This window comes from Anneissia japonica, unplaced genomic scaffold (assembly GCF_011630105.1).
Source record: "Anneissia japonica isolate Jap-2015-1 unplaced genomic scaffold, ASM1163010v1 scaffold287945_len1679841_cov205, whole genome shotgun sequence".
Taxonomy (NCBI): domain Eukaryota; kingdom Metazoa; phylum Echinodermata; class Crinoidea; order Comatulida; family Comatulidae; genus Anneissia; species Anneissia japonica.
Genome location: NW_022753015.1, coordinates 1229250 through 1237940, shown reverse-complemented (window position 1 = coordinate 1237940; position 8691 = coordinate 1229250). Strand labels below are relative to the sequence as shown.

The window sequence follows — 8691 nt, the reverse complement described above, 5'->3', positions numbered from 1 at the left end:
TATTTAATAAATACTTGTAACTTGTTTATTCATAACAGATATATTTTTAAAAAACTTTATACAAGTGGTACAAAATATTTTACAAACATACAACACTTTGAATCAACAATTCAACAGAAACATGACAGCAGCATTCTTTAAATTTTATTTTCACTTTCTGAACATCTTATCAACAATAGCAGTAGTAACATTATTTTCTGGTGTGAAAACTGCCCAGAAAATAACAGAAAAAGAAAAAGTAAAAATATAGGCACTTCTCTATCGATGAGAAAAAAAAAAATATTAGATCATGTACACATTTGTCATGACACAATATCACTCAAATATCTGTCTCTTATACACATCTAGATGTGTATAAGAGACAGACATCAATAAGCAAATTTGAATATTTGTATAAAAATGAACTAAACTACAAACTAACTTTAAAATACCTTTATTTCTACACAGCTTTATTAACAATGGATTTTAAACACAAAAAATCTAACATTTGTTAACAGTACAAATTTGTCTCACAACAATGTTTGATTGTTCACTGTAACTGAGTTTAAGAACATTGACTATAAACCTCAACATCCATACCCAGAATTCAAACATACTCATCGTAATCCTCTTTACCATGGTTATCTCATAAGGTACCCAGAATTCAAAATACATCATCGTATGGGATGCCACTCTGGGATCTAGCTCTCAGTTTGTGTCCAAATTCTTTCATATCAAGGCCTCAGCTTCGTCAATCAGAAGACTTAGATCATCTGTCATAATATCTGATGTGTTGTCTTCGTCATCCTCCAACATTGAAATGTCCGAGTCGTAAGCATCGAGCTCATCTCCAGACAAATGACTGTCACCCAACACGAACTGGGCAAACCTTAAAAGGAAGGATAAATATCAAAGTGCATCTAGAATAGCTTGAATGGTGTGTGATTTGAAAAATTAACTGCAAATTCCTGCTCTATGCAAAGATATCAATAAGTATCATTTTCAGTGTTTTTTGACTTAAATATGTACAGTATTGGCCCATGCAAAATACTAAAAAAATGTAAACATCATTTTGGAATTAAGTTGCTCATTTTGAACATAGAAATTAGTGTACTGTATTTAAAACATGTTTACCTAAATTTTACAGGGAAAATGATAGAAGCACTTCCAGTCACAAATATTTTTCTCATACAGTATAAAAATCAGGGTACCCATACAATGCTGTAGCCAGGATTTTCAAACAGTGTGGGACAATATCAGGGTGGACCCATTTTCTTAATAATATGAATAATCTGGACAGTTTACCAAATTTAGGCAAAATATGAGAAATCTGGACCCATTTTTCGAAAAGTGGAATCATTTTGTGCATGCATAAAACAGCATATTTTAGACCCATTTTTAAAATGTGGACCTGTCCCAATAGCTGGCTACAGCATACTGTATTTTAAATTTAATAATTTGAATGTTACTGAAAAATAAAGTTAATTTCAAAATTATTTTTTTATGATTTGTTTTTGTTATTTTCAGGGGACATCTTTAACCTACCTTTTAGGAGATTCTAAGCGGGACACCATTTTCCAAGTTTCTACCTGGGGACTTAAGCATTGATTTCTCAGTTCTTCTAAAGCTGACAAAGTTTCCTTGCGCGCCTGCTCCTCATATTCTTCTTCCGTCAGGAATCTGCGTTTCTTGTGGGATTTCCATTTCCTGTTAAACAACATTCATAAAAAATATTATTTAATTTCTTTATTATTGAGGGTCCAACACAAAAGTGAGAATCTCTTCACATAAACTATGATACAATATAAAATATAAAAAATATGGACACCATGGTAAATATTTATAAACATTAAAAATCACTGTTAAAATAAAAAGACAAATCTCATACCGTTTAAGTCGGTAAAAATTAATACTGATTGTAATTTTGATTAATTTTGTAGATATTGAGACAAGAATTAAACTGGAATAATCTTTTAAGACCTCATCTCTTATTTTATGAAATAGTTAATTTGTAAGATTGTATATTTATTAAATAATGCCCAAAGTTGATTACTAATATAGTACAAATATCGATATCAGTTTTTGGAATTATAACACTGGCTTCGAGCACTAAACAAATGCCATACAGTATTAATATCTGGAAAAAAAGGCAAAATATATTACCATCGAAACTTTGATAATGAGAAATGAAATATTTTGTAAGGGAAATTTTTTACAAAAAGCAGACCAACGATCATGGCTACGGCGGCATGCTCATCATGGGTACTTTGATGTATACACAGCAACGCACACAGCTGGATTGCCCACTGAACCAGATTCTGGGCTCGCTCGTGATAGTTGGGCCCGTAGTAGTAGCACACAACAAAGCTTATTAAAGCGGACATCGCAATATAACCAAACACATAATTTTGGTAGTCTCCATTTGTAATGTTTTCAAACACCCAGTGTAGAATGTATAGAGCTCCTGACCAACCAACTACTACCACGGCGAACGCACTACTTCTCTATCGATGAGAAAAAAAAAAATATTAGATCATGTACACATTTGTCATGACACAATATCACTCAAATATATAGTGCTCTACATAATTTTTTTTTTGTGATTGAATTAAATTATTATTATGTTTGTAGTTTAATGTTATTTTACTTCAATTTGCTACTTTCTATGTTAAATGATTACTTTTTTACTCGAATGTGTCAATTTGGTTTGTGCTGATGTTAATAGAAAAATATGCACAAAATTATCTTGAAGCATATGCTTCAATCATTATTATACAAACATACGAAATCCACAATCTTTCATTATAAACAGTGGCAGCACCAGTGAACATTCAGGACCCCACCCCCTTTGGTCGGAGAACCCTGGACCTTTGTATTGGGAATCCCTGGACCCTGTTGGGGAAGAAACCAATTATATTGTTGGGAATACTGCCTTAAGAAAAGCCATTTCCAGGCAGTCAGAGGTGCCTTTTCTTAAAATTTGATCCGAACAGGGTGGGGCTGAGGTCAATTGTGACTTCTTGTCAGGGAGCTTCTACCCTTGTGGAATTTCTGGGGCCACCATAGTATAAATGGCCAACTTAAGAAAATATTTAATTACCTTTGGTACCATTCTGCTTAAGATGTAAACAAGTACAAGGAGTGATGCAATGATACCTATACCGATGCCTGATGAATAGTAAAAAAGCACATTTCTGTAGAGAAAGATACAATGATTTAAACTCAATTTAAAACAGTCATCATCCTCAATCTATGGTCTTGGAGTCTACAAATTAAAAGTCAAATGATATTCTGGATAATCTATTTTCTAAAGAATATCTATTCAAAGAGCAGTTCACCCTCTATATCGAGACCCCATTTGGGACCTGAACATTTGGGGTTGTCTCAGGGTTCCATCTCCAATTAGAAGGTCTGGCTTAACTTTGTAAAGATTATACCTGCCAAATTCGTTGGCGTCTGATGCGCGAGACAAAAATTAAATAAAATTTGTATAAAGCACCCTCTATGTAAAATTCACAAAATGGTGGTAGTGGTGGAACAGCTACTGATTACAGTCGTTGGTCAGTAGCTTAACATTAAATGACAAATTTCAACATTCACATTTTAATGACAAATTCATTTAAATTCAATTTTATGAATTTTAGGCTATAATCTGTCTATACATTTTATCTTTTATAAAATGTTTATGATGCGTGAGATAATACAATGCAGGTGTGAGACGTAAAAAGTATGCTCATTCTTCAGAATCGCATTAAGTGTTAGAGTTGGGAGGTGTAGAAGATTGTTATTTTAGTTCTTTGAAAAAGTGGTCTCATATTAGAGGGTCCTGGTGTTAGAGGGGTTTCACTAATCTGTATATTTTTCTCTAAATTATGTGAAATTCTATACTTACTGGCTCAATGTTGGGGCAGTAAAAAACAAAATAATGCCAAATATGAAAAGAGCCATGTAATTCAGATATGCACCTAATAACAAAACACAGAAGAATAAGTAAATCAAGAATACAATAATTTATATCTACCTTTTTAATAATTAAATCCAATTAAAATATTTTATACAAATACTGTAGAGTATCTGTCTCTTATACACATCTAGATGTGTATAAGAGACAGATACTATACATAAGGAAAATGCTAAAAAATATAACTCACTGTGAGCATTAACATCAAGTTTGAATCCTGCGTCATGTACAACGGCAAAGCAGGAGTTTCTGAAAGGGGACAGGCTTGCATAGTTACTCTCCCAGGGAGCATAACTTGGTAGCCAACCCTTGGTACAGCTCCCTTCCAACGCATCTTCACTTTCCCCAACAATGACACCGGGATTGGAACACATCCCATGGCTGGCACTACAGGTAGCCTGTACCTGTGAAATAAACAATTTGCTTCAGACAGGAATGCTTTATTAATAATACTACTACAACTACAATGTAAATTGATATTTGAAATTAGTTCTGTAAAGATTAAAAAGCTTATAAATTATAAAATAGTAATGATATGTACCACCATAACTCTTTATCTTTTAAAACTTTTATATACAGTATTCTACAGATTATAAGATTCGACAGATCATATTTATTTCTACTAAGGTTAAAAATTTCCCACATGAATATAAAATAGATGCGCGGTACTGGGTAAAGACAACTTTATTTCTTGCTTCGAACAAGGTATCCATTCATAGAAGTCTTATGAAGATATACCCATCCAAAGTGTGAACATAAAAGGGTCGGGGGGGGGGGAACCAGGACATACCTTCAACTTTAAATTGATAGATAGAAAAAATGTAAAATATAGAAATGATGTATACATAACAGGCCTTAAAATGTTAAAAAAAGCGTAATTTAAAAATAAGCTTAATGAAGGTACATTATGGTGTAAAGTAATCTGTTAATTATGAACAAAAATAATGAAAAAATAAAAGAATAAAGGGAGAAGGAAAAATAGGAAAGAAACTCGGAGCTAAAATATTTTTCAAAAACAAACAAGACTGAGAGAGCAGCTTAGCTCAGTCTGCTAATCTGGTGGTAGTCACTGCGTGTGCGTTGAACCATGGAGATCTCTAGGTCCCAGTTTCTATTCCCATAGCTGCTGCTCCTTGTGTTTCAGCTAGAGGGCTGAAATACAAGTTACAATAGCGCACCGTCTTTCAGATGAGACGTTTAAGCCGTTGGACCTGTGTGCATTTAAGGCCCATGTGCATGTTAAAGAACACAGTACACTCTTCGGAAAAGAGTAGGGGATTGTCTCCTTATGTACTGTCCAATCACCACCAGAAGGACCCCACTGGAAATAAGTCTTCTTCTAGACTTTTGTGGGCTATCCTTGGTGTTTACACCATATAAATCTAATCCAATAAGTTTGTCAATATATATTTCCTTTTTCTTATAACCTACTGGTACCTACTATTTTCATTCTTTTACAAGTTGTTTTTCTCGCTATCCACAATGAATACATGAGCAATATTAATTAATTTCATTACTGTAAAAAAATATTTTATTAAATTTTAATAATTCTACAGCATCACCATATTTAATAAATTCATGTTGTTTTTCTTGCTATCCACAATGAATACATTGTCAATATTAATTAATTTCATTAATATAAAAAAATATTTTGTTAAATTTAAATAATTCTATATAGCACCACCATATTTATTTAAATTGTGTGTTTTTGTTTTTCTATTTTATTTGTGTGGGAAATTTTTAACCTAAGAATTGAACGCTCAATAATTTAAGTCTCAACACTTGCTATTGTAATGTTATGTTACTATAATTTTAATTATTTTGTGGTTTATTGCATGAACTAAATAATATATTTTAAATATGTATTGTCAAGTCTTTCCAAGTTTTTACACAAGATTTTTGTAGTCAAAATGTATTACACTTTCATTTATTTTCAAATCATTACCACTTAGGGGTTAGGTTGGTTACAAACATGTAACTGCTCAGGTGAGACTTTTTTATACCTTGTTTAGTGGACCTGCCAACCGCTAATAATGGTGATTTTGTATAAAAATAAAATCTTATTTTTGGCCAGGTAACACACCCTCTGCTGATGTATTATGCCCTCCGCTACCCTGCAATCTCCAAAAAACAGTTCATCTTGCAAAACAAAGTATAAAAAAGTCTTGCCTTACGGTAACCTAAAGCCCTTCGAAGCGTCAGAGTTTAAGCAATACTTTAACTTTGTATTTAAATGTGCAAGTACCCTTTTCGCTACCCCTCGATTTGCCACTGTAAATATAAAAATATGTTTGATAATTTATGAAAATAAACTTTACCTTAATTGTCTTCCATATGTTGGCAGGTCCCACAGTTTCAAAAGGGTGGACACAGTATATTTTACAACCACTATCAGGATTGTGCACTTCAACTTTAAAGGGTACTCCTATGTCAACTGATTTACCTGTAAAATAACAAACATGATAAAATCAGAGATGAACTAATAATGTAATACTGTATCAGTATTGACTCAGCCTCATACAGTGGTGTATCTATTAGAATCTAGGGGGATTGAGGGGGTGATGGGAGGGCATAAAAGGTGAAGTGGTAGAGAATGATGATTATGTGAGGTTTGGTCTGTTTTATGTTCTGACTGGTGTTTTTTATGCCCAAAAATACCTGGACCCAAATCGACTCAGGGACATTAACGGCCCAGATTTGAAATGACGTAGTGTGCACCAAATAATGGCTCTTGCTCATGCTTATATAATTATCATTATTATTTTTAAAGCCAGTTTTTTTTATCAATGATTATTCATTACATTCACAGAAAATTCAATGTGATGTACATTTTGGGAATGTATAAGAAATGGCATAAGAAATCCAATGGCATTTTAATAATCAAGGACAAGTAGGGGTGGATCTACAGATGTCTGAAGTGGGGGTGGTCGATCGAGACAACACTACCCTAGGGGTCTGGGGGAATTTTCCCGCAAAATTATTGTTTTCTAGACGCCCAAAAATAACCTAAAAACCGAAAGGTCCACTGATTAATCTCAGATAAGAAAGTATAATACTCAAAGTATTGAAATGCACACCATCGTGTTGGGATTCAATATTTCGACAGTAATTATGTCATCATCAGGAAAAATAATCTCTTACGCGATTTGGGGGATCAATATTTTCTTTTTCTTTCCTTTTAGTTTCTCTTTTTTCTATTTTCCAAAATGGGGGGAACCCACCCCCCTAAATCCGCCCCTGACAATTAACTGTAAAGGCAGCTTTGATTGGTCACAAGTCTCCCACCACGAGTTTAGAACCAGGCCCTCGGCTAGGCCTAAGCATACAGTTTAATAAGTATATACTATAGTTAAATTATTGTTTGGCGGAACGCCTTCTTTTAGCCCTAAAAAAAGGGGGCTGCCATGATGAAAGAAGGCCCAGGTGCCAGGACCTAGCCTAGGCTACAGTAGACCACAAATCCCTGAGTTAGGCTGCGAGGCTTCGGCCTCAATGCACTGGTACTGCTGGTGCATGCCCCAGCCATTCCATAGCTAGGCCCTAGGTTAGCCAAACTAGGCCTAGAATGTAGCCTAGGCCTACATTAATCAATAAACATTACAAAAATAAACTTACTACTAGTACTGCCAATTTGAAAGCTAGTGACAATAAACAAAATTATAACGCTAAATAATATGATATGGTGTTTGGTACACATTTTATTTTGTTTTTAAACGAAGAATACTTCAAAACATGTTCGGTAGTCGTAGCCGAACGTGTTTTAGCCGTATGATATTCATTGCCCAAATAAGGGTTATTGTATGGAACGCCGTGTGTACTGTACAGTGCAATGTTGACCGCGGGTTAGGTGGTGGTGCAGGGGAACCTTATAATAAAAATAACGATTACTAATAAAAATGTGTTGTTCGTTTTTACTTCTACTGGTGGTACACGGGAACCTAATAATAAAAATAACGATTACTAATAAAAATGTGTTTCTTATCTGTACGTTTCATTCCAGAAAAAAGTGATTGGTTACCGTATTTAAAATATCTTATACACTAACACGATTATATAAGTGGGCCATATGAAAATAGTAGTTATTAATGATAAATCAAATTTATCATATTTATCATATAAACTGAATTATATATTTTTTATTCTACATATTTTTTTTTTTTTATTCAGGTATGTTCAAGTTGGTAAAGAATCCCTTTTACTGTTCTCCATTCATAGCTTCGTCAGGTCAGGCACCACCACCAAGCAGGTTCCTCTGGTCTTCGTGGTCATGTCTGCCTGGAAGATGGTTGATTATTGGTTTAGCAGTATATTAATCAACATATTAAAATGCAACTATGTAAATCGTATCAATAATATTAACATAAACATCGATAGATGCTATATAAAAATCATAAAATCCATTGGTTTGATTATCAGCATAATAACAAACATAATGTTAAATCATAAGTATTAGTATTACTAACTTCCAAAAAAACATTATTAACTAACACAAACGTAATAAAATCCACTGTTTTCCCAAAAGAAATCATGGATACAGTAGCAATAGATTAAAATAGGGAGATTATTGTTAACCACACACACATAACATACGCACAGATCTGTGCCTATTTGGCGTTCCATACAAATATATTACGGCCGAACCGGACGTCATTCGTCTGACCTATCCTCGATCAATAACACACAAAAACACAACTGCTGCTGCATGCGCGTTTGTAATAAAAGGGCGCCACTAGCCTCCACAAAGGGGAAAT

At 33.7% G+C, this 8691-nt stretch overlaps 2 protein-coding genes across 3 annotated transcripts in view; one reads left to right on the top strand and one right to left on the bottom strand.

Annotated features, from left to right (window-relative positions):
* Positions 1 to 8691, top strand: part of LOC117122635 (speckle targeted PIP5K1A-regulated poly(A) polymerase-like) — a 33822-nt gene that overhangs the window by 16508 nt on the left and 8623 nt on the right. The window lies entirely within an intron of this gene.
* Positions 418 to 8628, bottom strand: LOC117122637 (nuclear envelope integral membrane protein 1a-like). 2 transcript variants are annotated; one of them, XR_004447729.1, is made up of 9 exons: positions 7556 to 7734; positions 6259 to 6383; positions 4131 to 4344; positions 3872 to 3944; positions 3080 to 3173; positions 2143 to 2483; positions 1525 to 1686; positions 658 to 868; positions 418 to 624 (listed from the first exon to the last, which is right to left on the bottom strand). XR_004447729.1 is itself a non-coding variant. In XM_033268305.1 (9 exons), exons 2-9 carry the CDS (start codon positions 7635 to 7637, stop codon positions 709 to 711), a joined length of 1251 nt encoding a protein of 416 aa, XP_033124196.1. In that variant the 5' UTR covers positions 7638 to 7685; positions 8597 to 8628; the 3' UTR covers positions 418 to 708. The 2 variants fall into 2 exon arrangements, 1 of the variants encoding a protein (XP_033124196.1); XM_033268305.1 differs by adding an exon at positions 8597 to 8628 and having other exon boundaries at positions 418 to 868; positions 7556 to 7685.

What these genes read in the sequence shown, in the direction of transcription:
- LOC117122637 (XM_033268305.1), bottom strand. Translation starts at nt 7,637, where the DNA reads ATGTGTACCAAACACCATATCATATTATTTAGCGTTATAATTTTGTTT. An exon ending in ACATATGGAAGACAATTAAG is followed by an intron (nt 4,345 to 6,258) that starts GTAAAGTTTATT and finishes TTTATTTCACAG; the next exon opens with GTACAGGCTACCTGTAGTGC. An exon ending in TCATTATCAAAGTTTCGATG is followed by an intron (nt 1,687 to 2,142) that starts GTAATATATTTT and finishes GTTGTTTAACAG; the next exon opens with GAAATGGAAATCCCACAAGA.